The 25791-nt window shown below is 42.7% G+C and overlaps 1 protein-coding gene across 2 annotated transcripts in view; it reads left to right on the top strand.

Annotated features, from left to right (window-relative positions):
- Positions 1-1460: 1460 nt before the first annotated feature.
- PLOD2 (procollagen-lysine,2-oxoglutarate 5-dioxygenase 2) overlaps positions 1461-25791 on the top strand; it is a 55665-nt gene continuing 31334 nt past the window's right edge. For both annotated transcript variants that reach the window (XM_033150393.1, XM_033150392.1), the window contains exons 1-3: positions 1461-2014; positions 20492-20583; positions 23815-23951. In XM_033150393.1, coding sequence (XP_033006284.1) covers positions 1897-2014; positions 20492-20583; positions 23815-23951 — 347 coding nt within the window. In that variant the 5' untranslated portion in view covers positions 1461-1896. The remainder of the gene's footprint in view (positions 2015-20491; positions 20584-23814; positions 23952-25791) is intronic.

Raw genomic sequence — 25791 nt, 5'->3', positions numbered from 1 at the left:
AGCAAATTCATGCACAAGACAAACTTACTGCACACAAAAAACCTCAAGAACACCCCCCCCACAGGCCCACTTCAGCTTTATTGAGAAAGATAACCAAAGGCTTGCAAATTCAAACAACTCTATTCATGCTGTGAGAATGTGTGTTCTACCTAACAGGTTTTGCATTCTATTTTCAGATATGGAAAATGCAAAAAAGCATACAAACAAGCAAACAGAAACTGCCCCGAGCATCAGTAGTAAAATGGGATTAATGTTGGAAGTGGCTGTTCTGAAATTGAGGGACTGTGCACAGATATCATAATGTTTGGATTTGCAAGCCTTTGGTAAACTGTAACTGCTTTTAAATGTTTTAATTGTACATGTTTTTAGAATGTTTCAACTGTTTTGGAATGTTTTTAAATTCTGGCAGAAGGGCAGGGTATAAACCCAATAAACAAACAAACAAACAAACAAACAAACAAATAAATGCATTGGCAACAGTAACAATTAATGCCAGGAAATCCCTAAACAAATATTGAAACTATTTACAGGAAGAGACTTGGGGGTGATATCTAAAACCCTGTGTACACTGTGTGCTTTAAATGTATAATGTATGGTGTGCACACAGACACAGGTCATACTAGAACCACTGAAATCAATGAACTGATTTCAGTGGGGCTACTCTGAGTATGACTAACGTCGGAGATCCTTGGCAAGTTACAACTACCATAAGGGGGGAGGCAACAATAACTAGTAACAACTGCTTATCATTTGCAACACATTTTACGTTAATAGTACTTATTTTGCAATACTGTATAGGCATTCTACTCGGATAGCTCATTTGGTTAGAGTATGGTGCTGAAAATGCCAAGGTTGCGGGTTCGATTCTCTTATGGGACAACCGCATATTCCTGCCTTGCACTAGAAGATCCTCAGAGTCCCTTCCAATTCTCCAATTCTATTATTCTATTCCACGCGCTACTTTGCTCCTCTAATGTAACACCAACGTAACTGCATCAACCGACGGCTAAAGCATCCCACGGCCACCAGCTCCGTCCCAACGCCGCCCTAGGCAGCAGCTGTCACTTGTTAGCTCGCCGCCATTCCTGTCCCCTTAAAGCTGCAGAGCCCGAAAAGAGCACCTCTTAGGATGGGGAAAGCAGCCCACTGCTAGAGGATCGGCGGCGCTTGCCAAAAGTCAAAGTCCGGGTCCGGGCAAGGGCTTCACGTCTCTACCGAGCATGTGCGAAGGCTTCCTATTTGCTCCTGCGAGGGCGCCAGAGGATGTTCTCGCACCGGCAGGGTCCAGGCAAGCCTGGGGGACGCGCAAGGAGGGAGACACCCCTTTTCCCACCCCACCCACCCCTCGGGCTTGCTCCCCCTCCCCGGCCAATAGCTGGGAGGACCCGGCAGCTCTTTGGGTAGAAGCTCTCCTCTGGCCGCGCCCGGGGGCTCCCCGACGGCCACCCCTCCCGCTCCCGCCCGCCCCCTTATAAAGGCTCCAGCGCGCACCGACGGCTCCCTTTGCCTGGTGCCCTTAAGCGAGGGCCAGACGGCGGCGGGATCCGCGGCGCTGCCTCCACTTGATCGCATCTTCCGGAACGCTTCCTCGCTGCTCCTTCGGCGAGTGGATCGAGCGGATCTTTTTCTTTCTTTCTCCTCCCGGCACTTTTTCATCACGACCCTTCTTCTGGAGGGTCCCTACCCCCCCCCCACCCCCGCGAAGCAGTTCCCTTCTGGAGTTCACGGCGGCCCCACGCGCTTCGAACAAGGGAACGGGGAAGCCGGCCGGCCGAGCGCCTCGCAGGACTCTTGTCGCGGGTGGGAAAGCAAGCGAGGGAGGAAAGAAGGGAAAGAGCCTCTCCGGGTCTTCTGCTTGGCTCTGCTTCGTTTGCTGGCTTGGCTGGAGCGCCGAAGATGGCCAGCAGCAGCAGCAGCGCTGGACCCCTCGTCCTCCTTTTGGCTTTCGCTATCCATCTCCTGCAGCCGACCCACCCCGCCGAGCCCGAGGCCGAGAGATCGCCCATTCCCACCGGTAACTTGCCCCACCCGCTCCTGCTTCCCCGACGCCCCCACGTTTCCTTTTGAGACAGGCCTCCTCCATTTCTTTGCGAAGCTTAACCTTAGCGCGCGTGCAGTGAGCAGGGCAGAAGGCGAGAGGGTTTCTTGCCATGTGCAGAGTTGTTGCTTAGACCAAGCTGATTTCTGAGACGGGTTCACTTCTAAGAAGAGAAGGGCTGGGGCGTGGATTTGCGCCCCGGTATTTTTACATGAAATCCACCCCCCCCAAAAACCCCCACACTTTAACATTTGATTAGGTCCACGTTATGACCGAATAAATGAATGGATTGCTGATGAAAATCCTGATTTTAGTACATTAAAATTAAAAGGTGACGCTCCCCCCACCCCTTTAATCTGAAAGTGGATTCTCTTTTGCTTGGGTTAAGTGAAGAGAGAGGAAATATCCCTAGGAGAAATTAGTTTCTTTTGCTGCAAGGCGAGTTTTGCCCGTCCGTTACTTTCTATGTGAGAGACGTGGAGTGAGACCGCCCCCCCCCCGAAAAAAATACCTTCTCGTTGCGACCCCGCTTCGGGATCTTCAGACAAAAGCCCCGTTGTTCAAACTGCAGTAGATTTCCCCAGCTCTCAAGCGGGTCTGGCTGGCCTCTTGAGTGCTGAGTTTGTTGCACATGCTTTGTGTGTTTTTCTTTCTTTCCCTTCTCCCCGTCACTTTTCCTTGTAACATTCATGTGGAACATAAACGTCTGGCGAAGGTTTTCTTGGCTGCCCACCTAGACACAAGCAAGTTACAGGCAAGCAAGCAGCGTTTCACGTTGGGAAGCCGAGCCCTTTAAAACGAGTCAGTTTGGGATAATGTGAAAAACAAAGTTTCCAAGTTTCAAGCGGAAAACAGCTTCTCCGAGATGCTTAGGTCCATTTTCACTAGGTGTGCATTCTCATGTAGGTTGACAATTTCCTTTGCATGGGAAAATGCGTAGAGAGTTAGCTGCTTCCAGAAGGGTGAGGTTGGCGCTCCTCATTTCTTTGCCTGCAGCATTCACACAATGCTGTTGCCATCAGAATTCCAGCTTGTACCCCCTTAATGTAATCCGAATTTACTGGGGGTGGGTGGGTGATAAACTTGAAAAAGTTGTTCTCAATGATCCTTGTGATATCTCAACAATCCTTTAAAAGAGTCCCTACTTCTAAGTAAGTAAGTAAGTAAGTAAGTAAGTAAGTAAGTAAGTAAGTAGGTAAGTTATCTGAAGAAGTGTGCATGCACATGAAAGCTCATACTAATAACAAACTTTGTTGTTGTTGTTCAGTCGTTCAGTCGTGTCCGACTCTTCGTGACCCCATGGACCAGAGCCCGCCAGGCACACCTATCCTTCACTGCCTCTCGCAGTTTGGCCAAACTCATGTGGTCTCTAAGGTGCTACTGGAAGGATTTTTTTGTTTGTTTGTTTCTTCTAAGCACCTTGTAACCTTTTGAGCTTCTTTTCCTGTCTGTGGTGAAGACTTGAATCATGACTTTCATACTGGTGGTGATCAATATTTAGGATGCATTTGAGAATGCAAGCAATATAGAAATGCAAATTCTGAGCTGGGCATCACAGGGAAACGTCTATTTCCCCGCTAAGCCTTAAATACAATGCTGATTCGTTGCCCTACAAGAAACTTCTCTCATTTCAAGTATTTTACTGTGCAATCTTGTTCATGTTTGCTTGAAGTAAATCCCACTGTGTAATGGAGTTGCAAAACAATTTCCCCTAATATGATGCATTTTTAAAATTTTATTTTCACCAATATATGACTTTTTAGGCATCCATTGGTTGGAGAACCTCTTCCCGATGCAACATTTGCACTCAAGGCTGTGCTGGTCTGCATGGCGCCTCCCAACGAATTGTAGCCTGGGATGATTCTGGCCAGGCTGTGCTGAACTTCCTGATGATATACAGGATGGGGTGACTTCCCACCAGGTCTCCTCTGCCCCCTCAAGATTGGTGGACTGAGCCCCATCCCTGTGAAATTGGGGGGGGGGCCTGTGGAGGCCTCATCCCCATAGAATTGGGGTGCCTGATTGCATGCAATGTAGTTTGTCTGATTACTCACTTATTGGTTAGTGTCTTATGAGGAATAAGCCTACTTGCCCCATCAAATGTAGCAAGGCTTACTCCTGAGTAGACAATATACAACTGCACGGTTAGTCATGATGCTTGGCGGAAGAGACCTGGCACCTGGAAGACATGATTATTCCATTCGATAGTCTCTCAAACATGAAAGGTGTTACTTTGTGACCCTGCCCCTCCCCCCCTTTTTCTGGCTGCATTTTCAACCAGTTTCCTTCCCAGCATTGTTCGCATTCTGCTCCTTGGATCGTGTAAAGTGCTTGTTCCAGGGAGCTGGAAGGCAGGAAGAAATTCAATCCTCAATGTGCAAAACAGAAGAGGAAAGTCATGCATAAAATCTGTTTAAAGAAAAGGGCCCATAATGTGTTCTAGTGCTTCCAGTCAAAAGAGACAATTGGTTTTAAATACACATCATGTTGCTTGCCATACACTGCTTCTTGCTTGGATCCTGAGCAGCACTTTGACTGTGTTCCCGGCTCTTACTCGCATCAGTCCTGGGAAATCAACCATAATCTGTGATTTATATTTTTCACATGGTAATAAAAAGAGCTCAGAGTTTTGATTCACACCTTTGAGGTAGTAAATGGCTCGCTTCAAAACTGCTGTGATTGTTTTGCCACACAGAAGGAACACAGTTGCTTCTTTCAGTTTTTCACTTTTTACCAATCTTAACTTCACATTTCCACATCAGTTTGTGGGTTGTTGTTTTTTAAAGTCTTCATGAAAATTCATCAGTATTTTTGTGCACATTATCTCCTAATCTACACATATTGATATGCATTTTTGCCTAATATACCCATTTTTGCTAAACAACTTCCCCTAATATGATGCATTTTTAAAAATTTATTTTCACCAATATATGATTTTTTGGAACACTTTACTTCAGCATATGCATTTTTGTACCCATTGCTTGGTTGGAGAACCTCTTCCCAATGCAACATTCACACTCAAGGCCGTGCTGGTCTGCATGGCACCTCCCAACACTGTGCGGCCTGGGGTGATTCTGGCTCGGCTGTGCTGCACCTCCTGATGATATATGACTTCTCATCAGGTCTCCTCTGCCCCCTCAAGATTGGGGGACTGAGCCCCATCCCTGTGGAATTTGGGGGGGGGGCTGTGGAGGCCTCATCCCCATAGAATTGGGGTGCCTGATTGCATGTAATGTAGTTTGTCTGATTACTCACTTATTGGTTAGTGTCTTTTAAGGAATAATAGCACTTTTAAGCTTTATTTCTTTTTTAAAATACTTTTAGGGCAATCACTTCTCTGCTCAACTACATAACTTGTATAAGGGCTTATATAAGTACAGTGGTAACTTGGTTCTCAAACGCCTTGGTACTCAAACAACTTGGAACCCAAACACTGCAAACCTGGAAGTAAGTGTCCTGTTTTGCGAACTTTTTTTGGAAGCAGAACATGCTCCATTTGGTGTGTTATGCTTCCAATTTGAGTGCCACACTTCCGTTTTGAGTGCTACGCTGAGGCCTGCCTGTTTTTGCTATTTATTTGGCATTTTTGTTTTTGCGGCCTTTTGTGTGTGACTGTGTGGAACCCAGTTCAGCTTCTGATTAATTGACTGTGTGACTGCAGTACATTGTTTATTGCTTTCATTTTATGGATCAATGGTCTTGTTAGATAGTAAAATTCATGCTAAATTGCTGTTTTAGGGGTTGTTTTTAAAAGTCTGGTATGGATTAATCCATTTTGCATTACTTTGTATGGGAAAGCGCTCCTTGGTTTTGGAACGGACTTCCGGAACAGATTAAGTTTGAGAACCAAAGTACCACTGTACCCACATATTATAAAAGCCACATCATATCACTTCTTCAAATTGAAATGTGACCCTTTAGTGAAAGCTTATTGGTTGATACAGTCCCCTTTGTGGAAGACAATACAGAACAGTGACTCTTGTGTGCAGCTTCTATCTCCTTATCCAGGCATAGGCAATTTCGGCTCTCCAGATGTTTTGAGACTACAATTCCCATCACCCTTGACCTGTTAGCTAGGGATGATGGGAGTTGTAGTCCCAAAACATCTGGAGGGCTGAGTTTGCCTATGCCTGTCCTTATCTGTGCAGGCACAGATGTAAAACATGGCTTGCAATCTGCCTTGTATGTGCAGATATCCAGATGTATCATGGATGCATCATTTTAGGGCTGTACACATATACAGGCAGATTCTGTATGTGGGGGGACTTGTGCATGAGGTTTGTTCATCACCCCCCTGCACAAACACATGTGCCCCCCCCCATGGTATAAGGAACTGTTGTGTGAACAGGACATTGTTTTGTAACTCCCTGGAGTCCATCCCAGGCTAATAAACAGAACAGGAGTGAATAACTTAATCCCAAATAAATTTATTATTTGTAAAGTATTATGGAATAGCACTGTCCAAGCCATCTTAATGAAGAGGCAGTGATCTAGAATGCTGAAGCAGTGTTAATAAAATGCATGTTACAGAGAATAATAATAATGGATTCTGGTTAACATAACATAAGAAAATCTTCACTGATGTATAGCAGACTCTCCTGATGTGCTAACTCCACTTCTGCCTGGGCCCCAGACACTGCAGGCATTGTTAACAACAGACTCCAGTTTTAATCCTTGTTGAATTTTCTGAGTTGTTTTACACACACTTCTTTGCCATCGATCAGATGTTTCAAAATCTAATGAGACTGACCTTGATGTAGGTTCAGGTTCTGCTTTATTCTGCATAATTTATATCCTAGTCATACTTAATAAACTGCTTCTAAGTCTGATCTGAGCAGCATTTAAGCTACAAAGAACTTTTATTACAACCCCCCCCCCCCCTTCCCACTTAACTGTATGGTTCAGGAGAAATGCATTGTGAGGGGGATCCCAAATTGAAAAGGTCCTTCGATGTTGTCGTAACCATAATAATAAAAAAGGTTTCTGTCCAAACCTGGAAGCTGTTCTTGCTCATCTTCTGGCAATTAAAACAAATGAGCTTGTTTGATTGATGTGAAAACCTACAGGAAGTGTGTTATTCATTAAAAAGAGATACGTAACATTCAGGGATTACCGTGTAACTTTTGATTTATGTGACAAAAGTTCTATTGGGTCTATGAAAGCTAGAGTTTGTTAGAAGAGACCTTATTGGTACTGAAAAGCTACCCAGAAACAGAGCAAAAACTGAGTTACAAAGTCTCCTTTGTAAACTTCATTTCCATTTCTGACATGGAATAATTTGTGGTTATTGATGAAACCGCAATTGTATGCATAGTTACACTTCCTCCTCTCTTGCTCCATTATACTTGTCTCTCGACATGATCAAAATTGAGTGGAACTTGAAAGCTGGTGTGTCTTCAGTAAATTTACATTCTGCCTCTTTGAAATGGCAAAATTCAGTCATCTATTCTAGTTGCTTGCGCAAGTGCCAATCTGACCCACAAAAAGTTTTGCTGAAGCATGTGAACCTAAACCAACAGTCCTGTTTTATTCCAGAGACTTAGGTTGGAAATCCTTGACTGGATGCACATGAGGCTGTTACTGAATTTTTCTTCTTCCAGAAACTATAATTGCCACTTCTATAAAATACTTACATTGTTGTTGTTGTTTTGGTGTTCATTGCATTTTAAATGGCTTTGAATATTCATAATAGAGTTGGAACAAGTATGGAATATGTGCACAGCTCTCTCTTAAAAAAAAAAGAATTTGTTAGGTAAATGGTTAATACTGGACACTTTAAAAGTCAGCAGAACATGAGCCAATTTAATATGACTAAGAATGTCTTATTTTGTTTTGCAACTGTGGGTAATGTGGCAATTTGTAATTCAAAAGAGCCCATTCTCATTCAGATAGCCATTTATTAATTAAAATATTTTGTAGCTTACTTTTCCTGCACTCAAGGTGGCTAACAACAATAGTGAGACAATTGACCATAAGCAAACAGCACAGCATACAATTAAACCACAGTTACTGTGGTTTTATTATATTTTACATACATATCTTAACTTTACTCCAAGTAGCTGTCTCTCTCCCTTTTATCTTTACAACAACTCTGTGAGGTAGGTTTGGTTGATAGACATTGATTGGTCCAAGCTTTATAGCTAAGTGGGGTTTTGAACTCTAGTCCAAGAGCATGTATGGCATGGATTGGGCCATAACACATTGCCAATCCCACTTATGTAGGCGTTTTATTAATGTACATTTGTGAATGTTATACCACAGTATTTTAATTGTTAGATGAGATTTTGCGGGATGACTTTATTGTACTGAACCTTTTGGAATTTTGTTTATATGCCAATAAAGGTTTGAGATTGAATTAATATATAACACTCCTGGAGCCAGAAGTGGTTTCTAAGCTGCTGGGAGCATGTGAGAAGAGATCCCTTTTATGTCATCTACTATAGGAAGAAATAACCTTTGCATTTGTAATACATCGCAAACTGACACACTGATATACAGGAGAACTGTAGTGGTTTTGTATTCTTCAAAAGTTGCTGCTTCCATAGATCTGTATCTACAGGTGAAACTCGAAAAATTAGAATATTGTGGAAAGGTTCATTTCTTTCAGTAATTCAACTTAAAAGGTGAAACTAATAGATGAGATAGACTCATGACATGCAAAGCGAGATATGTCAAGCCTTTATTTGTTATAATTGTGGTGATTATGGTGTACAGCTGATGAGAACCCCAAATTAACAATTTCAACTTTGGGGTTTTCATCAGCTGTACGCAATAATCATCACAATTGTAACAAACAAAGCCTTGACATATCTCGTTTTGCATGTCATGAGTCTATCTCATATATTAAACTCCAGTAGCTAATGAAAACAATTGCTTACCTAAATGGACTTTTTCACGATATTCTAATTTTTCAAGTTTCACCTGTATAATAACTCAGTGGTAGGTCCCGGGGTTCTCCAGGGGAAAGACTCCTGAAACTGTGAAGGTGTGTAGACAATACTGGGCTCGATGGATCAATGTTCTGACTAAGGTCTGAGGTGGCTTCTTATGCATCTGGTTGCTGCACTCCATTCACATCTTTACTATGATTTAGCCAATATGTGCGAGATTAGAGTGAAGTGAGAGAGACGGGGAAGAGAGTGAAAAGGAAAAAGTCTGGCTGGGTGAGTGATCAAGTATCAATGTGAAACCAGACAAAAATACTCCAGGTCAAAAGTCAATAAACTGGGTGCTAAAAGAGCAATTTGAAGTGTTCTGGGGATCTCGCCTGACAGCTGCTGTTTAAACAGCTGGCCTTGTAAAAAGGAGGAAAAAAAATACCTTGAGGGCACAAAGCTTTCTGTGCCAGTAAACTCTTCTCGCTTTGTAAAAGTGATGCCACTTGCTCAGCATTTACTGAAACGTACTATATATTAAACTGCTCTGTTGGCTTCTGAGCCACTTCAGAAGAAGGCGGCCAAGTTGAAGTCAAGGTCTTTGTACCTCACTAGGCCAAACAAACCATGTGTTGGTACCGGAACCAGTTGTCTGACAGTTCCAGTCTTATCCACCCCCTTCAGACCCAAACAGACACTTGGGCCAAACCAGTAATTTCCTGGTGGTTCATTTTTCTGTGCTTGGAAATGTTACTGAAATATCTGGCTTCAGATTTAGTTACGGGAGCTCACAAGGTAAGAATATAAGGCTTGTATGTAGAAGGTCACAGGTCCACTCCTGGCATCTTCAGTTAAAAGGGAGCACTTATTCACAAAGCTTAGTCCTTGGAAAGCTGCTGCCAGCCAGGGCACACAACACTGGCTAGATGGGTCAGTAGTCTGACTCCATATAATAGCCTTACATTCATATGTTATTTTTGCGACTTTATGGATGTAGCTTTCGAAAGCACAAAAGGTTATGAAAACACACATTTGGCTATTGCATACATGGATTTATTCAATTTCCTGTCAGGGTAGTATGTACCGGGCTTATGATGCAATATATGTGGGCTCTAAATTGCCAGTGTGTAATTGCAGTGTTCACCAGAGAACTGTAGCTTATTTACTTTAACTCAGCACCATGACTTCAGCATGCCTAAGCGGGGAAAGGGAAGGCAAGACGTGGTTTGGCAAGGCCTCTCGCTCCTTTTGGAGCTATTTGTCTCCAATACTGGCTGCACAATTTCTTGCAGAATATAATTGATGCTAAGTGCCTGACACTGATCATTTTGGGTGTTTCCGGTCATGCTTCTGAACAATGCAGTGCCAATACAAAGAACTATTGTGCCAATGCTGGCGTGTGCGTGGTATTTGAGCTAGCCTTGGAAGCTATATCAGGGATAACCATTAATCACATCGACCCACATTTCAAGGATGTTCACCACTTACACTGTAACTAAAAGGTGGGAAACCTTTTTCAGCCGGAGGTCTCCATTTCCTCGTGGCAACCTTTGTGGCGGTGGTAGCATGACAGTGGTCAGCAAACCCAGAGGCAGAAGTGGGTGGCACAACAGATGTGACTCGTTACAGTACCTCTTTTCCTTTTCTAGTAGGCTACATTACAGCCACACAAAAGTCAAACTGAATTTTCAGGCATCCAGGCAAATAAGAGGCATGATCTCAGTTCAAAGACTTATTCCAGCTAGGCAAAAGTATTCAAAAAGAGCGCAGAGCAAGGCTGGAAAAGGATGTGACATGGGGAGAGTCCCAAGGGCCAGATAATGATTTTTGGAGGGCCACTTTCAGCACCTGGGATTGAACTTTCTCAGCCCTGCAGAAGATGTTTCATTGATACACTGTGGAGTTGCAACTGCAATAAGCAGTAGCAGCAGATGACATGCTTACCTTAAATTATCTATTGCCTCAGACGTTGCACCCTAGAAGAATTAAGATTGGTGCTTGAGCATATGTGTAACTGAGGGTTATTACAGGAATAGCTTGTAATGCTGGCACTGCATTGGCTCTGGGTAGAGCAGAAGCTGTTTAGTCGGTTACTTGAAACATTCATTGTCCTCTAGGTATGCAAGTAGAATGAGTTCTTAGTACAGTACTGCTTTACAGATGTAAATGCATGCCCTACAGAAGCCATTTCAGACTTCTCTCTTGGATTGCAATTCACATGCACAATACTATGGCCTTTTAAATGTGTCTTGTATTTTTTCTTTCGTTGTTGTTATGTTATGTAGTTTGTGTTTGTGATCTTTGGATGGAGAGCGGTATATAAATGTGATAAATAAGTGAACAATTTCTGACCAAGGATCTGAATTGCATGGAAAGGGTATGGGTGTGCATGCGCCTTGCCTGTTATATTTGCTTAGGTCTAATTCATAAAATCCCTGCTTTTCCCAAAATAGGCTCTAGTGTCTATGATTGTGGTCCCTTCATCACATCTCGCTTGCTTTGAAAAGGGTGAAGGAACTGTTCCTTCAATTCTTTTCCTAGATCTAGGCCCCAGCAAAATACATGAACTGGGTAGGAGTGTGTTTATTCTGTATGTTACTTATTATTAATTACCAAGGGTAGTATCCATTGGTTGTACAACTGGAAGCCAACTCATTCAATCCATCTTTTTCTTTCTCCTGTACCCCTTCCCCAAAGAAAACCTGTCTGAGGTGGGAGATAGGAATCACCTGAATATGGTTGAAAGGATTTTGCTGCAAACCTCTCCAGTCAATTGTCCCCTTCCATGGCAGCCCCATGTGACACAACCCCTTATTCTCAGGGGGAACACCTCACCAACCCAATGAAGATTTTGGGATAGTGCCATGGTAATAGGGAAAGATGGGGGAAAGAGAAATCAGTTGTGTGAGCTGTATCCCATGCACACAACCCATTGGGTACAAACCCAAATGATTTTTTTACCCACTTTTTGGGACACACTCTTCACAAGGCAGTTCTGTAAACATGGGAGTGGGTAGGAAACTGAAGGTCATATATTAATATTTGGAATGCAGCCGTGTGCCAGCAATTAATTTCAAACCCAGTAAGCTGGTAAAATGTACATTTTTCAGATAATATGTTCCTTGTTAAACTGGCTGGATTTAAAATCCTGTCAGATTTAAAGCTTGTCTAACATCAGTGATCCACATGTTTAACACGAAACAAAATCATTGTACTGCAGAGACGTGGCCTTCCTTGTGTAATTCTAAGAATCTCTAACTTAGAGGTCTCCCATGACTAAGGCCATCTGTGCACCATACATTTAAAGCACCAGTCATGGCTCCCCACAAAAAAATTAAAAGGAACTGCAGTTTGTTAAGGATGCTGAGAGACCCCTACTTTCCTCATGGAGCTACTGTTTCCAGAGTTTCATGGGAAGAGGAATTGATTGCTAAACCAGGAATTGTAGCTCTGTGAATGGGCTAGGGGGTCGCCAAACAACTCTCAGCACTCTGAACATCCCAGGATTATTTTGTGGCAAGCTCTGTTTGTTCAAAGTGGTATAATGGTGCTTTAAATGCAAGATCGACCTAGTGGTCACTGTAATTTTGTCCTAAAAGAAAACACGGCCACATCTTATGATGTTGTTGTTGTTTAGTCGTTTAGTCGTGTCCGACTCTTCGTGACTCCATGGACCAAAGCATGCCAGGCACTCCTGTCTTCCATGTTATGTTATGCTATGCTATGCTATGTTATGTTATGTTATAACAAATTTGAATTGTAATGTAGTATTCATTTATTTTTACAATATATCCCACTTTTCCTCAAAGAAGCTCAAGGTAATGTACCTGATCTCCGCTTTCCATTTATCTATATGTTGGATTCCAAGGCATTATAAACAGCCTTGTCTCTTTGCTAATGTATTCATATCCAAAGGTATAACCTTGAATAAGCTATCACTACTCCATACTAGATATGTGGGATGAGTTATAGGATTCTAGCCAGGAATGAGTTACCGGTACATGATTCTAGCCAGGACAGAGAAGGAAGAAGGCACCATACATGGCCATTGATCACTTAGGAACATAAATATATACACCGTTTGCTTCAGATTCCTGCCAGGGAAAGAATACGTTCTGGTAGAGTGTTGTTCCGTGCTCAACCTTATGAGCCCTGCATTTGATTTGAACATTTTCTGTTTCGTTTGTTAGTCAGTGAAGAAGTAGCTCTCATTCGTCAGTCTTGCTATATACATGTAGACAGATCTGAGTAAACAACTTGCATGTTTATGAACACATAAACCCATGATAGTACTGACTGCAGGGTGACCATGTAAGGTCTGTTTTGCATTCCTTCCCATTTTCTCCAGTAAAAGACATGACATGTCTGTTGGTTCTTAATAGGGGTGTGCACTTTTGGGCAAATCCTTAAGCACGTTGCTCAGTATGTGATTTGCAAAAATTATCCAAATTTAGGCTTGCTCTGCATCGGTGGCTGGAACCCCTTTTCAATGGGGGGCCTCATTCTCTTCCACCTTGGCCTCATGCCAGAGGTGCAAAGTGGGTGGAGCAAAAAAAAAAAAGAAAAGAAAAAAAGAGTAACTTTACATTTTTGCAGTTGGTTTTGGTTACATTGCATCCATACAAATGCCTGGTGTTTACACACAGACACACACACCCCTGCATTCAAAAAACTCTCAGTCCTCCATACAGGCGAGCAAAAAGCATGATTACAGCTCTAGGACACATTCCACCCAAGCAAAACAACAACAACAACAACAACATTTATTTATTTATTTATTTATTTATTTATTTATTTATTTATACCTTGCCCATCTGACTGGGTTTCCCCAGCCACTCTGGGCAGCTTCTAACAAAATATTAAAAACAGAATAAAACATCAAACATTAAAAACTTTCCTAAACAGGGATGCTTTCAGATGTCTTCTAAAAGTCAAATAGTTGTGTATTTCCTTGACATCTGATGGGAGGGCATTCCACAGGGCGGGCGCCACTACAGAGAAGGCCCTCTGCCTGGTTCCCTGTAACCTGGCTTCTCGCAGTGAGGGAACCGCCAGGAGGCCCTCAGAGCTGGACCTCAGTGTCCGGGCAGAACGATGGGGGTGGAGACGCTCCTTCAGGTATACTGGGCCGAGGCCGCTTAGGGCTTTAAAAGTCACCACCAACACTTTGAATTGTGCTCGGAAACATACTGGGAGCCAATGTAGGCACTCAATGAGGGCACAGAGCTGGCCATTAAGGGCTGTGGCCTGGAGAGTGGCATTGCCTGGGGAGAGTGCCTGGGAAAGGATTGAGAAGCCCTGGTCCTGAGGTTCCCCACTCCTGCTTTATAGAAATATTGGAACATTTCCTTTTTACCTTTGTTTCAAAGCACATTACAGGAATGGCTTTAGGTTTTCCCCTTTATATATATTTTTTTGTACAAATATGTAACAGATATTCCATGAAATACACAGGCAAAGGTAAACTTAGATGGGATTAATGCTAAAGAAAAAGCAAATGCTAACTCCCCGCCCCCTTTAAATAGTAAGAAAAGCAATAACCAGGATATATTAAATCTGTCCTTTATTAAAATCCTGATTATTTAGCTTGATATATATGAAATACCATGAGGCATATTGGCTTTCCTGGTTGCATTCCAAAAAGTGACCTCACATTGCATATGTGTGTGATCCTAACTTATGAACTTTAAATTCAGTTTATCCGCTACACCATTCAAGAATCAGTACTTGGCTGCCTGCCAGAATTGCTCTGGATTTAACAGAACATAAAATTAAAATCCTGAGCCAGACTTGAGGTGGAATCCTTTCTTTGCGTCCACAGAGGAATGTAGAAATATATCTTTCACAGCTCTGCTACCAGAGGGCCTTTTAACTGGAAATGGCAGGGAGTGAAACGAAGTCTTTATGCAAGCCAGGCCATGCAGTATATGTATTGCTGCTAAACCATTACCCTCCCCCTGCTACAGATGAATTTATGGCAATCTTTTAGGCCTGGTTCACATGTCATGCCAAGCTGCAACATGGCTTAGCCTGTATGTCCTAGTGTGTTTTCACTTTCTGAAATATGGCAACTTTCCTCCTCTTCTGGTCATTCTGCTCTTACATTCTGCTCTTGGAGCCAGTGTGGTGTAGTGGTTAAAAGTGGTAGACTCGTAATCTGGGGAACCGGGTTCGCGTCTCCGCTCCTCCCCATGCAGCTGCTGGGTGACCTTGGGCTAGTCACACTTCTCTGAAGTCTCTCAGCCCCACTCACCTCACAGAGTGTTTGTTGTGCTTGAGGAAGGGAAAGGAGAATGTTAGCCACTTTGAGACTCCTTCGGGTAGTGAAAAGTGGGATATCAAATCCAAACTCTTCTTCTCTTCTTCTTCTTACACTGCCCTGCGCTAAACCATAGCTTGACTTAGCATGCTGCCTGAACTGGAGCAACCTTAGCACGCTACCTGAACCTATGGTTTGCACTTCATGGTTTGTCTGGGAGAGCTGCATTCAGAAGGCTTGCTAAATCAAACCATGGTTTAGCACCTCACAGCAGCAGAATGACCTGAGAGTAGCAAAGCAGCAACGATTTCTTCTTCCAGAGCTTGTGAGGGCATGCTAAGCCATAGTTTGGTTTAGTGTGATGTGCCAACCAGGCTTAATCTGTATGAACCAAATTTTAATGATAGGGTGCACCCAAGGTTCAAGCTAAGTACAACTGAACCTGCAGAGTTGAGCTAGATGTCGTGTAATCTGTGATCATACTGCTTTTTGGATGGGGTAAAGCTAAAGGACCCCTGGATGGTTAAGTCCAGTCAAAGATGACTATGGGATGTGGTGCTCATCTCACTTTAAGGCCGAGAGAGCAGGAGTTTGTCTGCAGACAGCTTTCTGGGGCATGTGGCCAGTGTGACTAAACTGCTTCTGGCACATGGAACACCGTGATGGAAGCCAGAGCACACAGAAATGCCATTTACCTTCCTGCCGCAGGGGTACCTATTTATTTACTTGCACTGGTATACTTTTGAACTGCTAGGTTGGCAGAAGCTGGGACAAAGCAATGGGAGCTCACCCGGATTCGAACTGCCGACCTTCCAATCAGCAAGCCCAGGAGGTTCATTGGTTTAGACCACAGTGCCACCTGCATCCCTTTTGTGGGTGGGACTGAAATACAGATGGCATACCGGGCTCAAATGATCTTTTAGGCAGAAATGAATGCAACAGACCAGAACAATCTGCAAATTCAAGATGCACCTCAGTGAAATAAATCAAGCAAATAAGGCATAGTACAAAGGAAAGTTAAATCAATAGTACAACGAACATGAATCCTCGGGGTTGTCAGTTCCTTCCTACCTCAAGCATGGAAATCCGCAGCAGTGAATTCAAATGAACAGTAAATACATATGGATATAATACAACCATTACAGACATGTGTCATCTCAGAGTGCAAGTGTGTTTCCCTGGGAGAGATGCTTTCCCATTACAATATCAGTTTTTCTGTTTCTAGAAAGTGAATATGTTGGGGGGGGGCGAATAGGGATGCAGAAGCAAAGCCTCTGGCTAATCTTCTCCCATCCCTAAATCTACAGCAGGGAGAGCTTTGTAATTTGAAGTTCTGTGGGCGCACAAATTGCCAGTTCTAAACAGAATAAATGAGTCACATCTTGTATTTATTTCAGGGGCATGCTTCTGCTTTCAGCTTCCATGTCAATGGAAATGTCATCAAAGGGAAGGATAAAGGTCTTCCTTTGAACAAGCCATAATTAAGGAAAATGTTGCCAGTTGTCTGTCTTTCTTAAATAAAATGAAAATTAGATTGGAATAGATCAGTCAGATTTTATCATTGTTTTTTTCCATTTAGATTATCTTATAAAAAAAAGGATTTGGGGTGCCAATGTACAAAACCACATAAAACTTCTTTAAACATCTTGAGAAATGGACTATTAGGAAAGAATCTGTTTTCTTTAGAATTTGGCTGTGATTGGGGGAAGCCCTTACAGGGGTCACCAATGTGGTGCCCAACAATACCAGTCTACAGCCATAGCTGTCAATCTCCCCCCCCCCTTTTTGCGGGAAATTCCCTTATTATAGCAGTGGGAAACAGCAGGGAGGGTTGACAGCTACAGCACCTGTGAAAGGCCTAAGTAAATATGCCTTAAAAATGCACAATATGTGAGAGATTGCTTGATATTCCTCTCCTCTTCTCTCCTTTTTCTCTGGGTTCTCAGTGCCTGCATGAAATTAGGCCAGTGGTCTCATGCAACCTTCAACCATAGGCTCCCCATCTCTCCCTTATGTGATGGAAGAGGGAAGAGCGTTGCACACGGAGCAATGCTCTGTTAGCCTCAAGGACCGTGTGATGGTACATTAGAATCAAATGTCGGAAGAGCCTTGTTTTGGCTAGGCACAGAAGCAGGAGTTTTTTCAGTAAAGGTATAGAGTTTTGCTGTGCCCAAATCAGGCAAAATGGTTGATTATTTGTTAAATTATGGCTCTTCTGCTTGGTATAGTTCCTGTCTACACACACATGGTAAATGTTTGGAAAAAGCTACAGGGGATGCCTTCGAGATTTATCAAATTCCAGGCTGGGTGAAAGCTGCAAATATCAGCTTGCTTCCATATTTGTAAAGAAAAGCGCACTCTGCATTTTGCTCCGCCTTTCATGGTATTAGTTGCAGTTAGAATTGTGTGCTGGAAAATCAGTGTGAAAGTAAAGGAAGTCCTTGGATGATGAACATGAAATTTGCAAAGTGTTTTTTCTACAGCTTATTTGGAGAACCAGCTCCTTGTTTCAGAGGGTTAGTAATGCACTCTGGAGGAGGGAATGTAACTGCAACTTAATTCTTTATTACAGTGTTATTCCAGACACATAATAGATGGGATGACGGCATTTTCTGTCTGCTCTGTATCTGTCTAAGGAGAGAGTTCCTGTAAACTCATTCAGTTTTTAAGCACCCTCAGAATAATTTCTTCCAAAGTTTAGAACTGTGTATTCATGAACAATCTCTGCTACATAATAGAGCTGGTCGATGACAGCTGAAGTACTGTAACTGAAACATTTTATTAGTTTTAAAGCTGAAATGAACCTACTGAGAGGTAATAACCTTCACACAAATATGAATTTGTACAAAATGCCTTCCTTCTGATGCAAGATTCCTTGGGTTTTGTGAGCTTTCTTAACCACGAAGAGAGGAATTCTATCATTAAGCACCAGTGATCTCTCAGAAAGAAGATTTGTTAAAATGTTATATTTTAAAATTGTCTGGTTTCACACCGTGCCTACAAAATGCAGACTGTATACCATATTTTTCACTCCATAAGACACACCTAGTTTTTAGAGGAGGAAAGGGGGAAAGCCCCGTTTTTGGGGTGATCAGCTCACAGTTGTGCAGCTTCTTTTGCAAAGGGGAAAAGCCCCTTTTTTGAGGATCAGCTCAAAGTTGTTAAGCTTACTTTCCAAAGGGAAAAAGGAAAGGAAAGGGAGCAATTTCTACAGTTTCCAGACAGATAATCTAATCAGCCAGTCACATGCCGCTGGGGAAACAAAACAGCCTCCGTCTGCAGAACATTCAACAATGGAGGTGTGGGCAAGGGGGCAGGGCCAGAAAGGGAGCCAGCGATCGACCACACATTCACTCCATAAGATGCACAAACATTTCCCCTTACTTTTTAGGAGGAAAAAAGTGTGTCTTATGCAGTGAAAAATACGGTATATAGCAGGTCATGGGAGTGACCCTTGAACTTGTAAAATAATCCCTCACTGCATGGTTTCTGGGATGACCTAGGTCTCATGTGAGGGTGTGTCTGATTCTGTCCGTCTAGCAATATCTGGAAGGCCACAGTTTCCCCATCTCTGTCACAAGAGGTGCCTACTGAGTGTTTATTTTGCCTCTGATCATTTCCTTTGGAGTGATTATAAAGTGTCTTGACATTTCTTCCAACTTGCTGGCAAGTGTAGCTGTAAAATATATCTTCCCAAATCCAAACCTGAAATTGCTCTCAAATCAAAATAGTTCACACAGGAAAATGTAATAAGGAATTCATTTGGCTTACTTAGTCTTCTAGGATCACATTTTCTAGTACATATACTCTATTACTGGTGCTTTCTTCAAAGCATAATTCAAAGCAGGGCGGTGGGTTGGTCGCAAGTTTGTTTCTTGTAGTTGCTACTTTATTTTTGCTCAGCCTTCTCAGAGCATATAAGAGGACAAGGGGAAGATATGGGGAAACTGCCAATAGCTGCTTTGTAACTTCCAACCATACCTGTTACATAGAATACTGATTTTTCTTATCATGTTTATAGGATGCTGTTGTGAACCTAATTCATTTCTACTGCTGAAATATGCCCACTATTAGTAGCAATCCTATTTTAAAATAATGCTTGGAAACAAATATGCATTTTTAATTAACTAATCTCCAATAATGTTCAAGCTGGTGACATAATAGCTTTAAACAACAGACTTTTATTGCACAAACTGGATTTTCTCGTTTGCGCCATAAAATGTGGCTTATTGAAAATGTATAATTTTCCATGAGTTTGAAGGGTTTCCAAATGGCTTCCATTCCAGGTCTTTATGTCAGCAGTGGCACATTAGGGATAGCAAATTATTATTTTGGCCCGGGCTTGTGATTCCTTGTATCCTGAATAATAGGACACAGACATTCATTTAGACAACTTTATTTCCAAAAACCAGCATTCAGGGGCCTCAGGGCCCCTTCTTGCCATGTGGTTTTGACAACTTGCTTTTCAATAAAGTATTTCAATAAAGTGAAAGTTGTTCATGAGCTGGAATGGCTGCACTTTCTCTTGTGAGCTGTTGAAATGCTAAGTTCTATTGTATCCAGTTTGAATCAAAGAGAAAGTAAATGGTGTAACACAGAGCCAACGTGGTGCAGTGGTTAGTAGCCAATTCAATTTCAAATTCCTGTTCAGCTGAGCTTCCTGAGTGTCCAAGGGTTTATCTGTCAACCTAATCTACCACAGGGTGGTAGTGATTAGGTTTCTACACTGCTCTGAGCTCCCCAATGAATTTCCCTCTATAATTCCTAGTGTTTATATTATAAAGAAAGACACAAGCTTGGCTTTCTCAACTGCTTTCTCAATAGGTTTAACTTGGAACACAGAAAGCTACCTTATCCCAAATCAGATCATTGCTCCACGTAGCTCAGTGCTGTCTACACTGACGGGCAGCAGCTTTCCAGAGTTTCAGGCAGGGAACTCTCAATGCTACCTGCGGATGCCAGGGATTGAACATGGTACTTTCTGCAAAGCAGATGCTCTACCACGAGGATGCGACCCTTCTCACAAAATGGAAAGATGGTAGTCGCTTGTAAATAGCTACCTTGCCTATGGCAATAATTGCCTCCAGGTGAAATAGGAAGAAGATTTATTTGTAAATCAGAAGAGAATTAGCTCTACTTTTTTTTTTATTCACGCCATGTATGCATGCCACGTATGAAGCTGCCTTAAATTGAATCGGGCAGTCCAATGTTTCCAGTATGTCAGATCCTAATAAGACAGGCTAGAAATCCATTAATTGTTGTTGTTATTTCATCTGTGAAGAACTCACACCTCTCTCTTCCTTTCCCCCTTTTTCCTAGATAAGCTACTAATTCTAACTGTTGCAACAAAGGAAACGGACGGCTTTCACCGATTCATGCAATCAGCAAAGCATTTCAACTACACTGTAAAGGTATTGTGCACCCTCCTGCTCTTTCAGAATATGGAAAATAGTTTCTCTCTGTGTGTGAATTCACACAGACACGCACTCATAAAATAAACCGCTATAGAATGAAGTCATGGAAAATACCACTTCGGTCATTTGCTGCATACCTTTGCCAATTCAGAATTATTCCCTACTGTAGGCTTAGTAATCTTTCACCTAGTCTTGCTCTTAATATTCCAGATGGTGGAGTTTTCTACTTAGCTCAGGAGGCTATTTCACAGGCTTATAGATTTAAGGGTTGGCAAGGTTTTATCCACAGTCTGTAAATATTATCGCTTTCCCTTTCCAGTTAACTTATGCTTATATTTAGTAACTATTTTCATCCGAAAGCACCCCCTTATATTCTGCATCTTCAGAATAAAATGCATCCATTTCTTGGAATTTAAATCTTCTCCTTATTTTTTGCCATATCCCAACTGCCGCTTTAAAAAAGTTACTGCTGCAAGGAATGTGTGCTCCTCCACTTGGTTCTGTAGGAAAACACTGATAACTGAAATAGGCTGTAAAGGACTTAGCGCTTCAATTTTAAAGGGAATTTCCTATCAGAGAGGTCCAGGGCAATGGAGGTCAATAAAAAAATATTTTGCTTAGCAGATTCCCATGGGCCTGACTGCAAGGCATAGAGAAATGACTTATACTGAGTCAGACTACAGTCATACCTCGAGTTGCGTATGCTCCATGTTGCGTACGTTCGACTTACGGACCTCCACGACGTGGAACTCCTCCCCAGAGCACACATGATGTGTGGGTGCACACGGGTGTGCAGAAGCGTTCTGCGCACTTCGTGCATGTGCAGAAGCGCAAAAACACACGAACGTCTGGGTTTTTTTGGGGGGGCGTGTTAAGCATGCCCGTGTTACGTAGCGCGATCCAGAACAGATCGCATGTGTAACACGGGGTACCACTGTACTGGCCAATTTAGTTTAGTATTGCCACACTGACCAGTAGCATCTCTCGGGGGTTTAGGACAGGAGATTTTCTCGCTCCTACTTGGAGACATTGGCGACTGAACTTTGAACTTTCTGCATGCAATGCCTGTACTCTGCCAGTGAACATAGGAAATTTAGGAAACTGCATTTCACTGTGTCAGTCCTATGGGCCATCTAATTCAATGCAGTCTACACTGACTGGCAGCAGCTATAGGATTTTAGATCCCAGCTCAACCAGGGATTGAACCTGGGACTTTTTGTACCACTGAGCTATGGCCCTGCCTCCTTTTAAAAGCCCTTTTTAAAACCATCAATATTTGGTTGCTTCTGAATATGTGACAAAGAAACTGGTTCATGCCTGCCATCACAATCAGGCTCCGCATGCTGTTTTGTGAACAGAGCTAAGAACTTTTGTATATGTAAGGTCTCTCCACACAACCAGGATTCAGCAACCCCCAAAAAGGTAATTTCCGGTTGTGTGGACGTTGCCTATACATGCACAATTTATTTTGTGCATGGAAGAAAGAGGCTGGTGCAGGCAAAATCAACATGCAGTTCTCTTAATTCAGTTCCCAGAGCCTTTATCCTTTTTCTTCAGCTAAAATAGGTTAAAAAGAAATCCCGGCCAACCAACTAAACAAATACTATTCCATCCTGAATGCACCATCTGTTCTGGCACCTCAACACTATGAAGGTGCTAAAGCTGTGATAGCATGAATGTTTATCCCACTGCGATGGCCAGGAATGAAACACAAGCAGTGCAGGATTCCTTATTGCAAATGAGGCAAAACTTTACAATTTACCACTGCCCAACGAAACTCCTCCAACATGCCTTTTAGTGGTGTTTGTGTCCATTGTCCACAGTGTCCTAGTCCAGTTGTGATTGATCCTTGGAAATACTCTACTTATCTAGTTTGAGAATCAAAAGCCCCCCCCTCTTTCTCAGCAAGTTGGTGCTTTGAGCGACTTATGTGGTGGAAAGTAATTGCTGGGTTACTGTTTGGTTAGGAATCGCCTCTCATATTTCTAGAGTGATGTCATTGTGCTCAGGACTGCTTGGGACATGGAAAATTTATGGACAGTGAAATGCTGTCTTTAATATGCCTAAACTGTTGGAAGGCATGGGATGGGTGCGTTGAGCTTTGTTGTAACTTGTTTTCAGCCTAAACATGTTCACTTCAAAATAAATTTCTTTTCTACTCACTGATGTACAGAAAATGCACTGGTAATTAAAATGTCATAGGGAAACAGTGTTTCTTCTTTGGAAGTGAATTGAAGATTTGCCCCCCCCCCCAATCTACTAGATAGGACAACAGTAATCATATTTAGGAAAAAGTCTGATTTAGAAAGGGTTGAGCATTTGACAGGCCCCATAAGACCTGAGAAACTGGCTGATAAAATGATAGCTGTCTTTTTACTAACCCTCAGTAATCCACTTGCAGCTCTGTCTTGTGTGGTTTATTGATTGATTGTGTTTGTACCCCCACTCTTCTTCCCAAAGGGAGCCAGGGTGGCAAACAATTCAACTTAAAATAAAAACCCCTATTTAAATCCAATTAAATATCACCCAAAAACATCTAAAACACCTAAAACCATTTAAAAGCTACCACAGACCCTCACAGTTACTAATTTTAAACTTCCATAGCCAGTGTCCATCAGCTGTCAAATGCCTGGGTAAACAGGAATGTCTTTATATTTCTCTGGAAATTTGATAAGGAGGGAGACAGACACAGCTCACCAGGGAGGCATTCCACCAATGGTGAACTACCACTGAGAAGGCTCTGTCATGGGTCAGTGACAAATAGGCAGGAGATAGAGGCGACACCACTAACAGCCTCCTCTGCTGACAGTAGGGCTTGTGATGATTTACTGCAACCAGTGCCTTTAGTTCCAGCAGCAGGTATTGGGGTTTTTTGGGGGGCCAAAGTCAAATCCATTGATGGACAAACAGCCAGTTCACTGGGTGAAGGTATTCTCTGGAACCTGTAACAAGCAAGTTGGAGTTATGGACTGCCCTAGTCAGTGGCTTTTGCCATTGACAATTGCTTGTGTTTTTGCTTGGAGATGTCTGCAGTTGTAGCAGGTGTCCATCAGGAGATGCCAAGACCCATCGGCAGAGGAAGAAGCCCATCAGAGGACACATTAGCCAGACCCCCTGGAGCTGACACTAATTTATGGGATGAAGACCAAATACTGTCTCACTGCTTCTCAATAATGGTCCAAGTTGTGACAGCACACCCTGCTCAAGACCCTTCATTATTTATCTTAGGTGCTGGGTAAAGGCGAAGAGTGGAAAGGAGGAGATATTCTAAACTCTATCGGAGGAGGTCAGAAAGTACGTCTGTTGAAATCTGCATTGGAGTCGTATGCTGATCAAGAGGATTTGGTGGTTATGTATGTTGACTGGTAAGATAACTTATTTATTTTGGCTCCTGTACTTTGGTCTGTGGGGAAAATCAGTTTTGTTGTGACATGCTCTTGGTTAACATGCATATATTTCCCCGTGTCCTAGTTTTTAAATGCTTCTTTCCACTTCCAGAGATTTTAAGCTGTATAAGAAGCAGGCTTTGTTTGTTTAACAGATTTACAGATGCAGAAACTGCCACCAGAGCATGTTGTGTTCCTTGAAGGGAGGAGGGGGGGGAGTGGATGTTATCTAGCTTTGAGAAGCTGTGAGACAGGCAGCCTAAAATAAACATTCCTGCTTTATGAGTTAGAAATTCCTGCCAGAAGTAAATGGGTAAATGACCTGCACAATTGGCAGTTAAATAAGAAAGTGTTCTAATAAAGAATGCACAGTGAGCAGTAGCAGCAAATTCATGTTAAACTTACAGCAGATTACTCCAACCTAGTGCCCTCCATATGTTCCTGACTGCAGCTCTTATCCCTGACCAGTGGCCATACTGGCCGTGGCATATGGGAGCTGAAGTCCAACAACATCTGGAAGACAGCAAATTGGCTACTCCTGATTTAAGAGTAATGTCTGATTTCTAAAATTCAGAGGTCCAATGCTGGGACGCAAGCTTTCCCGATGTTGTAATTCTTTCTGACGTGGGAGACTTCCCCCACCAGTCTCAGATGTTTTGTGTGGGAACTGGCTGAAGTTATTCATTGATGCTCTTCATACATGCTCCTCGATCTTCTCCCCCAGCCCAATGTTTTCCAGGCCCTCCTATTGAAAAAAATTGCAGGGCTGAGCCTGGTGATCCATAATTCAGAAGTAGAAGCTGTTATTTTGGAGCCCTATCAGAGTGCATGTTTTATAATTAATTGGTGTTGCCTGGTCACCTTTCAATAATATTTTAGACCTTCTTTTGTATCGTCTATGTGTGTCTGTGTGCGTGTGTGTGTGTGTATTTTCCCAAGCATTCTGTACAGGTTTATAGCTAAAGTGGGAATTTCACCCAGCTTGGAGTTTGTGAGTAGAGAATCAGAGGCAATTAATCCAGAGGAAATGTTTAATGGCTTTAGAGTTGCAATAAAGACTATCACAGCGAAGTCTATTCCCCCCATATGATGTTGGACTACAACTCCCATCAGCCCTAGCTAGTACCAACCAATAGTCATGGATGATGGGAGTAATAGTCTTAACAGCATGGGACAGCCGGCCAGTTCCTGGTCTGTTCTGTTTGGTTTAGTAGCATAAAGATTCAGACCCTTTGCAGGTGGTCTTTGTACTACAATGGTGAGTGTGGAGGGAAAAGGTCTGAATCCTGCCTGCTGGCTCACTTATTGCACCTGTCCTTCACAGGTTGAAGATGACATTTGCACAAAAGCGTCAAAGCATATGCATGTCAGCAGGTGTAGTGCTATTTTTCTAGAAAAAGAGGTGCTGGAACTCAGCATGAACACCTCCCTCGTTCTCTTAGAATGGCAATGGTGCCTGCCTGAGAGTTGCCGAAAATGAGTTCCTGTGAGTTCCCTCTGCAAAAAAAAAAAAAAGCCCCTTGCGTAACCTTCATTTTTCAAGTGTGACATAACCTCCAAAGCATGGAGGCTGGGCACCATGAATGAGCCAACCTAGTTGGTAATGCCTTCCCCACCCTGAATATCTAGCTCTATGGGGAATAACTATCTGGACTCGGCTTCAGTCACTTACACATGGCCTGTGGAAGCCTGCCAATCTAACTTCCTTCCTATGGGAGAAATGGCAGGTCCTCTGGCTGAACTTAACACCGCAGCACAGCATTCTCAGCTTCCCACAATTAGCTAGAAGAGCAGCTTCTCCAAGACTTCAAAACAGGCT

Source organism: Lacerta agilis, chromosome 5 (genome assembly GCF_009819535.1).
Source record: "Lacerta agilis isolate rLacAgi1 chromosome 5, rLacAgi1.pri, whole genome shotgun sequence".
Classification (NCBI taxonomy): domain Eukaryota; kingdom Metazoa; phylum Chordata; class Lepidosauria; order Squamata; family Lacertidae; genus Lacerta; species Lacerta agilis.
This window is presented reverse-complemented; position numbering and strand designations above follow the sequence as displayed.